The sequence below is a fragment of the Tachypleus tridentatus genome, chromosome 12, assembly GCF_004210375.1.
Source record: "Tachypleus tridentatus isolate NWPU-2018 chromosome 12, ASM421037v1, whole genome shotgun sequence".
In the NCBI taxonomy this organism is placed as follows: domain Eukaryota; kingdom Metazoa; phylum Arthropoda; class Merostomata; order Xiphosura; family Limulidae; genus Tachypleus; species Tachypleus tridentatus.
This window is the reverse complement of record NC_134836.1, coordinates 106,322,698-106,339,488: the sequence shown is the minus strand read 5'-3', so window position 1 is coordinate 106,339,488 and position 16,791 is coordinate 106,322,698. Positions and strand designations below refer to the sequence as shown.

Genomic DNA, 16,791 nt, shown 5'->3' with positions numbered 1-16,791 from the left:
TTCAGTAAAGTCACAACAATATGCTAAATAATAATCAATTTACCTTCAATCTCTTGTAGTAACTGTAAAAGGTAATAAAATTTTCACCAATAATGAATGACGGACAGCAGAGGTTAGGGAAAATTGTCGCCAGCGGGCGAAGGCGAGGTTCAGGACATGACGTTGAGTCGTAGACAATAGTGCTAGCGCACGTCACCTATTCATGCCCTAAGGAGGCCGACCAATCGAATTCGGCCTGCTCCTCTCTAGCAAAGATAATTTTAGAAGTTTGTCGAGTCGAAGCCTGGGAATCCCGTAGGATCGATGCTTTTAAAAATATTCCATTTGCGTTGGATTACAGATCAGGCCACATGGTTAGATTACAACAACTAGGGCCACACTACATGACTTGGCGGGCCGGGTTGTGGCCCGCGGGCCGCCTGTTGCACACCCCTGATTTAATTTAATGTATTTGGAATGTGTTTGTACTGGAATCGTGTGTAGTTTGTGATATGGTAATAAGTGAATTTAATTTTTCATCCCGCAAATAGATCTTATAAGTATGTGCAATGCTTCTAAGAGATGATATTTGGATAGGATAAAATGTGTATTTCTTAAAAGCAATTTTAACCTACTTTAACCAAATGACCAACATTTTAGCTTTGTGGAAGACTTTTCAACAAATAATTTGTCGTATTGATACACTGGCATGTATTCAGTTCAATAAACAATACTTTAGAATATAAAATTTGGGAAAAGTGTGTGTTACAGTACATGTATGTTGTAAATACTATTATGAACAGTATACATGTATTTTAATCTGGGTAGAATTCACAGCTAGGAATGGAAATTTGCTTCCTCAAATTGTTAAACAGACATGTAGTGTACTTTTTATTTTTTATCATGTATGAAAAACAAGTTTTTGAAAAAGTTTATTTTTTAAATTACAACTGGTAAAACTTTTCTTCTTTGTTACTTGTAATAATGAATATGTTCTAGAATTGTTGACACACCTAGTGTTAGACAGAACACCAGCGATCTAAGTGTATCATTGTTAAACTTTGTTTTTTTCTTATGTTTCTAGTTACTTCTAACCATTTAGTTACACCTTACATTCTATACTTCATATGGTAATTTTTTGTTGTTGTCACCGATTTCGTATAGAGGTGGAAGGAAAATTATGCTGAAAGTTACTTATGGAAGTTAGCGAAATAATTTGAATTTTGAGGTTCATATATATATATATATGAAAATTTCTAACGTTTTTGAATGAAGCAACATTTAAGTCTTAATTTATCTCTCTGCCATGAAACACCAAGTTTTGATAAAAATGTAAGGGTGAAGCTTCTGTGTAATCATGGAAGTATTAAATATGAAAGTTGAACCATTTTATGATGAGAAACAAGAAGATTTGGATATTAAATTGGAGAAGAATGAAGATGAAATATTCACAATAACAAGTAGTAAGTATGTGTGTATAGAGAACATCTTCCATGTTTTTAAAATGAACTGTGTCAATTTACCTGTTCAAATTTAGCAGAGTTTTTCATTATTATTATTTTTTTCTTTTATGGATGGTTTTATATCCTGTCTGAAGGATGCATATTCATAAAGTTAGGTTTGATAGTTTGATTTTTGTGGTTATTTTAGAGTTTTAGTACATAAACTATAATTTACTTACACTTCATTATTTCTTATTATGTACCATATAAATTCATAAGTCATTATGTTTTTAGGTAAACTTCAAAAGATTTATTTTAGCAGTTGTTCTTATATTGTTTTCTTTTGTGGCACTAGAAAGATTTTCATGTTACTAACATGTTTATCCCACTACAGACTTTTGCTTACAAGAAATCAGTTATAAGTAAACCCTCTTGCCATGGCTGGTCAAATTGTGTATATCACATCTTTTTAGTTGTATCCAAAATATTATTAATTTTATTTGTGAATAAATTTGGCATTAAAACATAGGTATTAAATCAAATATTATGTAAGATCTGAATTATATAAGGAAATAAGATAAATATGCCATATCATCTTCACAGATTACAAATAGTTCACTGTAATATTTTGCACTACAGTATTTATAATATATATTAAATGCAGTAAGAATTTTCAATATATCAGAAGACATTATTTTCATAGTCCTTTATCTCGTAGTTAGAGGCTAGAAAAATTATCATTATAGAGCATTATCTTCTTGATGCATTATTACTTTGTTTACCTAGGTGCATTATTTAATTAACTTAAAATTTAGTGTTCTAGTACCATTTGTATAGAAAGAACGCTTAATTTTTGTCAGTAGTCAAGAGCAAAAATTATCTGTTAGACACTGTTCAAAGGGTAGTAAAAAGTGTAAACTGATATATATTGTTACAAAAATTTATGCTATCTAGCATACACTGCTTTTGTATATGGTGTCAATTTGCAGTCATTATTCAAAGGGTAGTTTAGTTTAATTTCATATATTTTATTATGGTTAAGAGGTTGGTCAAGTTGACCTAATGGGTATAGAGTTAGATTGAGAAAATAAAGAATGAAATGTCAAGTTTTGCAGGAAAAAAAATTCATTAATTTAAGAGGTTTTAAAGATTATTCCAATGCAATTTCACAACTTTAGATAAAAAACTTATTTATAATATTGAAATTAGAAACAATTTACACTAAAAGCATCTCTTTGACAAAACAAAAGTTATGGAGATTGGTCAGTTTACAATTCCAAACATGATTAGATCAATGGTGAGTGCTGCCAGGCAGTTGCATTTTCTTTAGTCAGCAAATTGAATATAGTGAAAGTGGAGATAGCCTTCGTAGCTTTGCAATAACAAATACAAGTTGGGCTAGTTCTGGGGCACTTCAAATTGAAATCAAGAGTTTCAGATCATGAGAAATCTCCTACTCCAAAAAAAGTCTTAAGACAAGACCTCAACAATATTTTCAGATCTAGGAGCTAACAGAATAATTTAGGAGCCAAGTCCAATATAGCAAACATGGGAAAGTCATGAAATATATTTCAGTACTGTTTGTACCAGGAAACATGGGTTATAGTTATTTATTATGCAATTCCATACAATTCAAAGTTTCAATGGTGACTTGGAGCCTGGAATTTTAAAGACCTGACTTAAGATGAACAAAGTTGGAGTAAAAGAAAATAAATGAATCATATAAATCTGGACACAGCACAGATAATCCATTACATAGTTTTGTGCTTAACATCAATCAAATGTTTTACTTGTAAATTTCTTTCATTCTAAAAAATAAATTTTAGTAAAGGAAAAATGATATAGAGGTCTGTTTTGTTGTTATTCATCACCACTTTTTCTTCAGCAGACTAGTTTTGTTGAATTCACAGATCATCAATGTCTCTCCCTGAATTTTAAATAGAATGGTAATCTTGCCTACAACTACTATCAGATTCCGAAATGGATGCTTCAAGCTTTCTTGTTCTTCAACCAATTTTCTAAGAATATACTATTTAGTAATACTACATAGACATTGAATGTACAATTTGCATCATTGAAACCAGGAGAATCAGTTTAGCTTAACATTAGAAACAGCAAGTTCTGTAGCTTTTAAAAGATTTTGATGAGGTTAGTTTAATAACATTTGTAACATTCAGAATTATTTTAGCAAGTATAATGTCTATATTAATACAGTTAATAACTAAAACTTAGAAATTGTTTGAAAATCTTAAAAGTTACAAAAAGAGTGAATTGATGCTATGGATAACAATCTTAGAATTACTCCTATAGTGGTAGCAACATTCAACTCTTCAACATTCTGTTTCACCAACTCTGCCAGAATAACTTGTCATGGCAACGGTTACTTCTTAAAACAACTCAAATATTTTAGGCATGATGAATACTTTTACAAAAGACTTGGCTATTTCTATGATTCATCATGGTTTTCTTAAAACTAACAAACCCCTTCAGAATGTACTTTGTCAGTTATCAATATTAGGGTACTTTACTGTGTTACAGTAATGCTATTAACAAATTATTTAGTGACACATAATGAAATTTCAACATACAGGTTGTATTTAAGAATTACCAAATCATATACCCTCTTTTTTTTTTAAATTCTTTAAGCCAAGCATTTAAGGCCACTTAAATTCTGTGTAAAATGAAATCTGTATGACTTCTCTTGAAGCATGAAACTGTGTTTATTTAGGTAGCCTCATCCATATATGAGGAAAATGTACTTATAAAACTGTTGTAGAAACTATACTATCTGTGCTGGTATTCCATTAGAGAGTGATACCCTCTGGCAGAGATTATTGGTTGGTTTTCCACCTCAGCATTTCAAGACAATTAGAAACATAACATCTATTCTTTAGTGGTTGACTTGTAATTCCAGTCATGAAGGGATGCAACATTGTGTTAAGTTTTTCATTATTTTACTTTATTCTTCTTTTTGATTTTTCATGTGTACCTGTTAAATTGACTGCTTGCATTAGTTTGCTAGACTTATCAGTTTTGGTTGGTGTGCATTTCAACTCCAGAAGTACTCTTCACTTAATTACTATTTTTCTTCATTTAAAACTTTCAAGTACTGGGTATAGATACGTTGCACTTTGACTCGGGAATGTTCAACTACCATTCTAGATTGAAACAAACTGTGCATGCTAGTCTGTTTGCTGAAAGTTTTTTTGGTTTTTTTAATGCACTAGTACATCAAGAAAGGGACTATAGAAGAGGCTTGTCCAGCTAAATATATTGTATTGATTTTGATTATGATAAATAATATTGCATCTTGTTATAGAGAAATCTACAGCGTTTGTATTTCTAGCGACAGGACCAGCTGATTACATAGAAGAAAGATCTCTACATACCATTTTCAAATTTGATATGATAAAACAGGAGAAAGAAGATAACTGTGATGGAGAAACAGTGAAAACTGAGGTAATTTGTAGATTAAAACTTTTACATTGTGGTATTGAAGAGAATATATAATTTTAATTGTGTCTTTCTGGACTTTTTATAATTGATAATAATACGTTTATAGTTACAAGGTGAAGAAATTCACAACAAGTTTGCCATATTGCCATGAATGAACTCATTTCAGGTCTTCTTGCAATAATAATATTGCTAATTCACTAGTGTTTCATATTTAATATTTATGTAGGACATATTGTAAACTTTCTATATTTATCCCTGTTATTGTTGGCTTTTAACTTTCCTTGGCTCCAATGTGAGGTCATAGTTCCATCCCCTACATCAGCCCCTTGAACCATTGGTACCAAGAATAGATTTTGTCTATATCCATGAGGTTCCTTTGCTCAGTTTTAATTCTATCTTGGGGGTCTATGGGGCCTTGGCTTCAAGAATTTCTGGATCTGTAGAAAACCTTTACCATTGATTCATGGATACTACACACCCTTGTATGAGGATTAGTCATTCAGTTCACATCTCTGCTACAAGTATCCCTCCCTCAAACAGATGGTGTTTCCATCTCCTGCAGATAATTGGATTTCAGAACTTTTATTCATGGCTAACAGAGGTATGTTGGTAAAGGGGACAGTGGAGAGAGTTATTGAAGTTCTTTCAGGATTTTATTCCTGTGTGTTCTGGAAGATCAATGGATGCAGTTCCCTCTGTTTGAAGTGGCTAACTTTTGTTCAGGCAGCTGCTTACCATATTCCTAAGAAGATCTAGTTATGTTTATCAAGGTATTTTTATCTATGATGGAGTTCTGCCTGCCTGGAGGCACTGAAACCTTGTTTGTTTTTAATATCACACAAAGCTACATAAGGGTTATCTGCATTAACCATCCCTAATTTGGCAGTGTAAGACTAGAAGGAAGGCAGCTAGTCATCACCACCCATCTTCAACTCTTGGGATACTCTTTTACCAACAAATAGTGGGATTGGTCATGACATTATAATGCCCCCACAGCTGAAAGAGCGAGCATGCTTGGTGTGATGGGGGTTTGAACCTGCAACCCTCAGATTACGACTCAAATACCTCAACCACCTGGCCATGCTGTGCCACACTGAAAGCTCAAAAACAGCCCTAGAATGCCTTGTGACAGTATCCCTCTTTCTGTTGCTACATAATTTATCAGCAGGTGTCAAAGCCAAAAGTAATCTTGGATTAAGATCACAACTAGCATCTCTTCTATTGCCAGTTCCAAATTCATATGGGTCAAAATTTAGAAGGTCAATGGGAGGTATGCTTTCCATCTCTTTTCCATCTTGCTCTCTAATGGCCAGGAAGATGATGGTATACAGAACAGTATTTGACACTTGGTGAGAGTTTTTCTTGTGCATCCAGTGCTTCTGTTTCTTACCGTGCTTTCTTAGTCATCAAGTCTGAGGCTGCGCAGTTACCTCTTTCCTTTCAAGCTGATTGTCTCTACAATTATAATCACCTCCTTACACTGCTGGAATTCAGACTTGTTCCTCATCAGTCTGGCATTACTTTGGTCAGACCTGATGATGTTCACTACGAGATGTTGTGCCATCTCTCTACTGCTTCTCTTGGTATTCTTTAAACTGTTTTTAATTGTATCTGGCAGGAAAATGTTTTCCCTGATGCTTGGCACCAGGCTATTGTCTACCCTTTCTTAATTTAAGCCTAGGAATAATTCAAAGATTCCTTCTAATTATTGTCTGATTGCTTTTACTTGCTGTCTTTATAAGGTCTTAGAGAAAATTGTTAATGCTTACCTTGTTTTGTCCCTCAATTCAAACAACCTCTCTCTTCCATACATTGTTGGCCTTGTTTACAGCATTAAACAGTAGACCATCTGACATATGGTTTGAAATGTGTATCAGGGAACCCTTCCTGAAGAGGGAATATCCTTTTTCTGTGTTCTTTTACCTTGAGAAGGCTTAGGAGACTACTAAGGATTGCACAGCTGTTTACCAATTTTTATTCAGAAGTCTGTGTGGGCTTGACACTTTCATGTTTTTTTTCCACAAGACCTTGGAGTCCCTCAGAGCTGTGTCGTCAGTTTCACGCTTTTCGGTATTAAGATTAATGCTATCACTACACAGCTTCCTCCTACTGTTGCAAACTGGTTCTATGTGGACAACTTCCACATTTATTGTTGGTCGTCAAACATGAAATTTATTAAGTGGCATATTCAGACTGCCCTCAGTTGTTTGTTGCAGTAGACCACAGCAAATGGTAATGATGTTCTTCCCCTGGTCTCTGAAGTAAAGTTCTGGGTTTGTTTGTGACTGTAAGCTGACTTTCATTCTCCACATCAAACAGCTACAAGTCAAGTGCATGAGATCAGTGAAAATCCTCTCTATCTTATCTTCTACATCTTGTGGAGCAGATTGATGTTCTGTGCTCAAGATCTGTTATGCCATCTTTCACTCAAAACTGGACTATGGGTCTGCAAGGACCTCAGACATAAAAATGCTGGACACCTTTCATCATCTGGGGGCTTTGTGGCTCTGCACAAAAGCTTTCTGCATTTCTCCAGTTCATAGTTTATTTAATTTTTTTTAACTTGAAAGTAAATATTAAATACAGCCAAACATTGAATTTTGTGTGTCATGTGGTATATTAAATTCAGTGGTTCAAAATAGATGTTTGTCATATCAAAATACAAAGTTCGTAGCTTTATATAAATTAAGAATTCAAGTTACCAAGTTGATAAATTATAATATAAAATGAAACCTTTTTTATATTTGCTGAGCTATCACTGTATTTAGTGAATCAAATTTGGCACCTTCCTCATCTCACCTAGTTACTGCTTTCCATTTTTGAAAATGGTTTGTTATATACACATACTTTGTATATGGCATGTGTATAACCATGCAAAAGCTCAGAATATCCCCTTAGTGATCTACTCAGCCTTTTCCAAATATAATGGTGTCCTCTTTCTTTCAAGACAAACCTTAGTGCTTATAAGTTGGGTGTTTAGTGTGTTCAAGATTTCATATTTTTATGAGACACAAATACAGCTTAGCAAATAAACTTGAGGAATTATAATGAAATTCTGTGGTACTGATGAAGTAATTTGATTTTTTGGTTATTTAAGTGTGTTCGTGTTTATATATATATATATATAATATGCATAATAAGTTTTACCAGATAATTTGTATGGGTACTTCCTATTTGAAAATATGCTTATATTCTTTTAAAATCTTATTTCTACAATATGTTAAAAGTTGTGTATAAAGTAGATTTAATTTCAGAAATGTTACTTACCTCTGAGCTACAACCTCTTATATAACTGCCATGTAATTTCATGCACCTGCTAAAAGACTTAAACTTCCATATTTGTGTGTCGAAAGTTGTTTAGCTGGTCTATGTCATAATTATCATAATGCAATATCCCTTCACCAATAGGAGGGTGAAACATCCTCCATGGGCAGTATTCCTTGTGAGTATTAGTGTATGATCATATGTTTATTTTTCCCTAGTACTGCCTATTTTCAGACTTGTTTTTTGCAGTTCTTTTTGGTTTTCTAGTTACTTTGATCAGTTGGATTTGTTTATTTACTGCTACATTCCTTCATCCATGTATAAGGCCTGATTAATTTTTCCTTAACCCCTCCATTTTCAAAATATATTGACTGCCTGGATCTAGTTGTTTTATCCTATTTCTTCCTTTATAATGTTATTCTTCTATCTGGTGTCATCAGATCTCACTGAATGGTTATACTTATCTCATTGGAATTGTTTATTCAAATTTTGTGTCAAGCAGGGAAATACAGACATCTTAATTGATCCACTCTTGCTTGGTGTTCACTGTTGAGATGGTATTCCATGAAAAATTTTGAGAACATGTGTATATAACTGACTTGACCATTTTAACATTCTGCACAAGAAAAAAGAAATTGGACAGAAATAAATATAATTATTCAGTCATACTTTGATGTTTTTAGTCATGGTAACCCATTACAATGTCTTTTTGTGATGACCCATTTCTGGATGATGGTGCCTGATGACATTGGTTCATGCACACTTATGTTTTAACATATATGGGTTTCTCTTCATTCTGGTAATGGAATCCAAAAGGATAATGACTTCTTCAGTCTCAAACTGCTGTAGAAATGGAAATGGGATTCGTCTGCAAGTGGTGGTTTTTGTGCAATGAGCAATAAGTTGGGCAAACTCGTGATTTGAGATATAAGGCAGTAAATGTATACAATTTATAATATCTGTTGAGTAGTTCCCAGCTGGACAAGATTGGGATTTATCTTGGAATATATGTGAGGGTTGCTTTTGTCTACTGTTATAGTATTGACCTGATATGTATGACTAAAGTAAAATGGCTCAAAGTCTTATTTATGCTGTACATTATAACATTTCACCCACTTTGACAACATGTAACTACCTTCATGACTTTTGGTCTGTTATCACATTAAGCTAACATTAAAAACCCATTAAGTATTCCCTTCTTCAGAAAGATAGTCTTTCACTGGTTGCTGCTCCACTAGAGACTCCTAGCTGTTCAATGGTGTAGAGGGGTATGTAATGTATCTGAAGTTTACATTTTAGTTAGATGTGAATGGAAGTTTAATGAGAAACATTATAATGGCAACAAAAATATTTGGCACATCAGATGGTAACAAACATATATTTCTTGAATATTTTGGAATATACATATTACAGTTTCAGCAAGCTATGTAAAAGTAAAATATTAAATTCAAAGATTTCTTAATCATCTAAAGCCATACCATTTTAAAAAAGGTAAGTATTTAAATGGTTCTTAGTACTGTTTACACATATAATTAAGTTCCAAGCATTAGGTTGGTTAATTATATTATTTTGAACTGGTAAACTGTAGAGACTATGTGTGATGATAATGCTAGCTGTTTAATATTATACTGTATTTGTCCAGGAGAAAACAGAACAGTCTGGTGACTTGTTAGAAGAAGGTATTATTTCAAAGTTCAGTGACAGTAGTGATGATGATCTGGATAGTTCAAACAAAAATGTTATGAATGTAAAAACAAAACTGAATTTAAAGAAGAAACAGAATCTGTGTCAGAAAGTACACATGGTAAGTACATGTATTTTCTACAACTCAAGTTATTTTACATTGGTAATTAAATCAAAGAAAAAATATGAAGTGTGTAGACCTGTATTGTGTTTTTATTTTGTAGTTGTACTATGGGATTTGTGTGTGATAGATTATAGAGTGATAAAATGATAAAACATTAGAAATAGTTGTTAGATAAAGTTTACCTGAAAATGAATAGAGAAAACTAAAATTGTTTCTATAAAATGAAACAAACGTAACTGACTAGTGTTTATCTTCCTGGTTCTTTATAGATGAAATTTTTAATTAGTAATTGGAATCTATATCTGTGGATTAATGTTTCAACACATACAGAGAATGTATTTCTTTCATTTATTTCTTTAGATATGACTTATTGAACACTACCAGCCCTGTACAGCCTTGGGCTTTAATCATCCCACATCTCCAATCCATTACTTTACATGGTGAATATAGCAACCAAACAATTTCTAATCAGAGTGATGGTACCTAAACTTCATAAAAGAATAAGATATACCAGTAAATAATATAGTCTAAATCATGACATTTATCAATATATATATAGTTACCCTTGATTTAGAACATTTTAACAAAAAGTGTATTTATGTTAACAGAGTTGTAGACTCAAATAATAATTTTTTTGTTTTTTTTACTGAGACAAAATAACTTTTAGTTGCCCATTACAACTTGTCACTTGACTAGCATCTCAACTTAAATGATTTTTTTCACAGTACAAGAAAAAAACAACTTATTTTCCTGAATATACCTTGCAAAAAGGTCATCATTGACACATTATGCTGTATTTACATAAGCTCAAAAGAGCATAGATCTAGGATAGCAATAAATTATTGTATATGTACATGTACCAGTGAACTATTAAAATCCTTGTATCAGGGTCAAGAATGTTGAAAGTTTTCACCCAGAACTCAGCTACTCGTAATATACACAAGGCACACAAATCAACTGTTTGGAAATCTAATAGTGTAGCTGGTTCAAAATAAACAATACTTTATACTTCCTTAAATAGACTGTGTAACTAAATTGCATTCACATCACCTTGATTATTGCATATGAGTGTATCATCAGTTTGTCTTAACACAACATCAGAGTCTGTGATATTCAGCTAATTTCATGCATTTATATTGGAAAGGATGGCCTCTAATCATACTGTTGCTTAGCCTATGTTAAAACAAAACTGAGCGTAGATTATTTTAGCCTCTATAACAAACAAAATGGTACAGTGGACTTTCTTTCTTATAGGGCCCAGCATGGCCAGGTGGTTAAGGCATTCAACTCATTATCTGAGCATCATGGGTTCGAATCTCCGCCACACCAAACATGCTCGCCCTTTCACCTGTGGGGGCATTATAATGTGATGGTTAATCCCACTGTTCATTGGTAAAAGAGTAGCCCAAGAATTGGTGGTGGGTGGCCTTCCCTCTAATTTTACACTGCTAAATTAGGGATGGCTAGTGCAGATAGCCCTTGAATAGCTTTGTGGGAAATTCAAAACAAACCAATTATTGCTTTGATGAAATGATTTGATTCAATTTGGACTTGAAAATAAATATCTCGTTCTAAACTCCACATGTTAATCATTTGAAGATTTAATGATAATCATTCTTTTCAAATTGAAAATATCTTTAAAATGTAATGCTGAAACTACATTGGTTGTTCTGATGTTGTTCTCATACTTATGTAGGTGATTTTACTTTATCCACTAAAAAACCTTTCTTGAAAGTGGAATGTTATCTACAAATTATTTTAAATGGTTCCGGTAGAGCAGTTTGTAAATAATAAAACTGTGAAAACAGCATCGTAGTTGGTTTTAGCTTTAATATTTTCATTTGTGCATTGATCACACAAAAATATCAGATATACTTAGAAGTTTATCAAATATTTTATTAACTGTTATATGACATAATTTATACATTTGTTTCAGATACAAAAACCAGTGTGAACATCCGTTATGTGAGTCAGTGTCCTGGTTATCATTGTATAAAACAAGAAGATTACTATACAGAAGTTATAAAATCCTTCAAACCAAACAATGAAATATGTGGAGAAACAACTTTAAATGGAAATAACATAAAAGAATTTGGAACATTGGATAAACTGACACAAGAACAGAGGATACAACCTGGAGAGAAACCATATCATTGTGTAGTTGATGTTCAAAACTTTGAGAGAAATAATCCATTAGAACAACATGAAAGAAATTGCACCAGGGAGAAGTCTCATGGTTGTGGAATTTGTGGAAAATTATTTGTAAAAATCAAAAACTTAGAATCACATCAAAGAATCCACACTAAGGAAAAACTTTACAGTTGTACAGTGTGTGGAAAACAATTTAGAACATGTGGTCTAGTAAAAATACATCAAAGTATACACACAGGGGAGAAGCCTTATTGTTGTACAGTTTGTGAAAAACAATTTAGAACAAAGAGTGGATTAACAATACATAAAAGAATACATATTGGGGTGAAACCTTACAGTTGTACAGTTTGTGGGAAACAATTTAGAACATGTGGTGAATTAAAAAAACATCAAACTATACACACTGGAGAGAAGCCATACAGCTGTACAGTTTGTGAAAAACAATTTAGGATAAAAGATTCTTTAAAAAAACACCAAAGAACACACAGTTGTGAGGAACATTACACTTGTAAAGTATGTGGAAAACAATTTAGAACAAAGAGTAAATTAACAGTACATCAAAAAATACACACTGGGGAGAAATCTTACTGTTGTACAGTATGTGGGAAACAATTTATAACATATGGTAAATTAAATCATCATCAAGAAATACATACTCATGAGAAACCTTACAGTTGTACTGTGTGTGGAAAACAATTTAGAACAAATAGTATATTAACAATACATGAGAGAATACACACTGGGGAGAAACCATACAGTTGTACAGTATGTGAAAAACAATTTACAACAAATTGTCAATTAAAATATCATCAACCACTACACACTGGGATAAAACCTTTCAGTTGTACAGTGTGTGAAAAACAGTGTACAACAAGTTATGAATTAAAATATCATCAACAAATACACACCGGGGTAAAACCTTACAGTTGTACAGTGTGTGGGAAACAATTTAGAAGGAATATTGAATTAAAAGTACATCAGAGAATACACACTGGGGAGAAACCTTACAGTTGTACAGTATGTGGGAAACAATTTAGGACAAATAGTGTTGTAAAAATACATCAAAGTATACACACTGGGGAAAAGCCTTACATCTGTACTGTTTGTGGTAAACAATTTAGAACAAACAGCGGATTAACTATACATCAAAGAATACATACTGAGAGAAGCCTTACAGTTGTACAATTTGTGGAAAACAGTTTGGAACAAAAGGTGCTTTAGAAAAACACCAAAGAACACACACTTGTGAGAAACCCTACAGTTGTACAGTGTGTGGAAAACAATTTAAAACAAATGGTGAATTAAAAATACATGAAAGAATACACACTGGAGAGAAGCCTTACAGTTGTACAGTATGTGAAAAACAATTTAGAATAAAAGTTTCTTTAAAACAGCACCAAAGAACACACACTGGTGAGAAATCTTACAGTTGTATAGGGTGTGGGAAAAAAATTTAGATCAAATTATGAATTAAGAATTCATGGAAGAATACACACGGGGGAGAGGCCTTATAGTTGTACAGTGTGTGGAAAACAATTTAGAACAAAAGATGGTTTGAAAAATCACCATAGAATACACACTGGTGAGAAACCTTACAGTTGTTCAGTGTGTAGAAAACGGTTTAGAACAAATGGTGAATTAACAGTACATAAAAGAATACACAACGGTGGGAAGCCTTACATTTGTGTAGTGTGTGAAAAACAATTTAGAACAAAACATTCTTTGAAAAAGCACCAAAGAATACACTTGTTAGAAACCTTACAGTTGTAGAGTGTGTTGGAAGCAGTTTAGATCAAATGGTAGATTAAAACATAAAGAATACACACTTATGAAAAACCCTATCATTGTACAGTGTGTGAAAAACAATTTAAAACAAAACGTGTTTTAAAATAACATCAAAGATTATGTACCGTGAAGAAATCTTACAATGGTGAGGTTCTGGCAAATACTTTGGATCAAAGGGTGAATTAAAACAACATCCAAGAGAACACACACACACTGGGGAGGAACCTGACAGCTGTACAGTGTGTGGAAAACACTTTATTATGAGTTATAGCTTTAAAAAACATTATAAGATACATTCAGGAAAAGAAGTTTAGTTGTGAAGTTTTTAAAAACAGTCTGTAAATAACTGTAGGTTAAAAATATATCAGAGCTGACACTGGGAAAAAAAAGTTACATATTTGTAATTTCCATACCTGAGGGTTTGCAACATTCTTGTGGTTTACACAGCACATATTGCCTATTGTGCATTTCAGAAACATGTCATATAATTTGCTATATATCTTACTATTTAATGATAAGGGACCTACGTTTTGGAACATAGTTATTCCAACCTAACTATTTTCAGAAGTATTAAAGTATTTGACTCACACCTCGAGAAGAGTTGTATTACAAGTGACTGAAAATGAATGACTTCAAATCTTTGTTAAAGTAGAGGAGTTAGAATTTCAGAAATAATAGCATTTACAAAAATGTTAACTCATTTAAAAAAAAAATGAATTGATTACTCATTATCTAAGTATTAAAATGAGCAAAATCACTGAAGAAGGACTGAATGACAGAAGAAAGTGTGACTTTTTAGTGGGTTGAGAAAGAAAGTTGAATTAAAAATTGTGTAAACCTTTTCATTCACAAGAGATTTTTATATTTGTTCTGACAGAAAAACTACAAGATTGAGAAATGTGAATGCGAGAAAGTGTTATTAAAAACGAGAATGCCCCCTTTTGGTACAGCAATATGTCTGTGGACTCACACCACTAGAAATTAGGATTCAATACCTGTGGTGGACAAAGCACAGATAGCCCATTGTATAACTTTGTGCTTAATTCAAAACAAACAAATAAAAGGCCAGAATAGGGTACAATTGTAACCTAATAAACTTACTTGTATCCTGATATTACATTTCTATCATTAAATTAATCTGACGTCAAACATTGTGTAAGAAAGTAAACAAAAATTATTAAACAATTATTTGAACTTTTATATTACCAAAAGAGGGTTTACTGAATATAAATTACATCTTCTTTGGTAACTCGTATGGTAACCTTAAAATTCCATTTTCTCACCGAGTGATTACTTCACAAAAATATGCTGAGGTTAAAAATGAAGGAGCCAGTTGAACCTAGAAACTGCTCAGTCTCCTTCCCCCTGTAATGCAAACAGAAGTACTAGTTTTACTTCCAAGCAAAACTTTTTTGTACTTAGGTCTCATTAAATGTGAGGTTCCCAGAATAATAATAAGCATCGATTACAAACCTTACTATTGAATTGTTTGTAATCTTCTACATTTGTGACAAACATGGTTAGAAATACTTAATTTGATTTGTTCTTCACTTAGAAACATTTAACTTTAGGTAGAAATTATATAGATATGGATGAATATTATTGTATTTATTAACTTATTGGTAATTATGTAAAACCAAACTTTAGAGAGGTAAATGTATAAATATTCTTTATGTAGATCATGTAGCCAGTAATATAAACAGCTAATGTAGAAAGTATAAGCTAAAACCTCAATCTAAAGGTTATAGCCTTATACAATTTATGGTTGTTTCTAATTATGAAAACCATGAATCAAGCAGCATTGAAACAACTGAATTCAGAAGTAAAAATGTGCTCGATTTTCTTATCATTACCTTACTTTTAAAACATCTATATGTTTTAGTTATATTCAAGCTCTTCTAATTTTACAAAAGTTTTTCTGTAGAAATTAAAAGTTTTATAGTTAAAGGAAATAAAAATGTTTTACTTAATCCTTTGAATTACTAAAAGCACATTTGAAGTGTTCAAAGGTTAATTGATTAACAGTTTGGTACTGTAGTTAATGTTTTTCATATATAATTCACAAAGTTACCTAGAGATGAAAAATACCATTCAGTGGGGAAAAGAATGAATTTAGTACATTAACAGTTAATTTTATTGTGTGTGTTAAACTTGTTTTCAAGATTAAGAAATGTATATAATTATATTTGTTCCATCTACCCATAATTAATTTTACAGTTGGAAGGTTTTTGATGCAGGTTGATTACAATTGATAACATTATAATTGGTACTTCCTGCAAAGAAAAATAGAGTACTGTTATAGAAGCATAAAGTAATGAAACTGTTGTGTTTTAATATTTTTTTACTACTGCAGCAAAAGTGTTATTGTTTTAAGATTTTTCAGTTTATGTTATTCTGATTCTGGTTATTGTACATACAATTAGAAACAGTGATAAAGGTATACACATTTCAACTTTTATGGATTTTTGTATTTGTGGAGACCTCTAGTAGTACAGTGGTGTGTCATTGGACTCAAACGCTAGAATTAAAATTTTAATACTGGTGATTAATACTAGTTGGCAGATGACTCCTAGTGTTGTTTTGTGCTTAATTACAAAGAAAAATATTTGTGTAACTGTGCAACTGAAAGTTTAAAATATTTGCAATTATCAAATGTGTAAAGGTGAATACTGATTTCATCTACTTTTTTTTTATTAATATCGTTAAATGAAAAGATTTTAAAAGTGACTTAGGCTTTCCCATTTTGTGACATTAAGCAATAACCTGTAAATTACTAAGTAATGATAATTTAAAATCTAATGAAGATACTTATTTTAATAATATGTAAAGATGATTGATATTTATCTTTTGCAGAACTTGGGTGTTGTTAAGAAAAACATGTACTAATGTTATTCTACTTTTCCAGAT

At 32.0% G+C, this 16,791-nt stretch overlaps 1 protein-coding gene across 5 annotated transcripts; it reads left to right on the top strand.

The window, feature by feature from the left end:
* Positions 1 to 16,336, top strand: LOC143234258 (uncharacterized). Of its 5 annotated transcripts, XR_013018565.1 has the most exons (6): positions 9 to 494; positions 1,064 to 1,442; positions 4,768 to 4,880; positions 9,784 to 9,945; positions 10,309 to 10,388; positions 11,885 to 16,336. XR_013018565.1 is itself a non-coding variant. In XM_076471487.1 (5 exons), exons 2-5 carry the CDS (start codon positions 1,337 to 1,339, stop codon positions 11,900 to 11,902), a joined length of 393 nt encoding a protein of 130 aa, XP_076327602.1. In that variant the 5' UTR covers positions 1 to 494; positions 1,064 to 1,336; the 3' UTR covers positions 11,903 to 12,165. The 5 variants fall into 5 exon arrangements, 4 of the variants coding, with proteins under 4 accessions (XP_076327602.1, XP_076327601.1, XP_076327600.1 ...); XM_076471487.1 differs by lacking the exon at positions 10,309 to 10,388 and having other exon boundaries at positions 1 to 494; positions 4,774 to 4,880; positions 11,885 to 12,165; XM_076471486.1 differs by lacking the exon at positions 10,309 to 10,388 and having other exon boundaries at positions 6 to 494; positions 1,299 to 1,442; positions 11,885 to 12,165.
* The last annotated feature ends 455 nt before the right edge of the window (positions 16,337 to 16,791 follow it).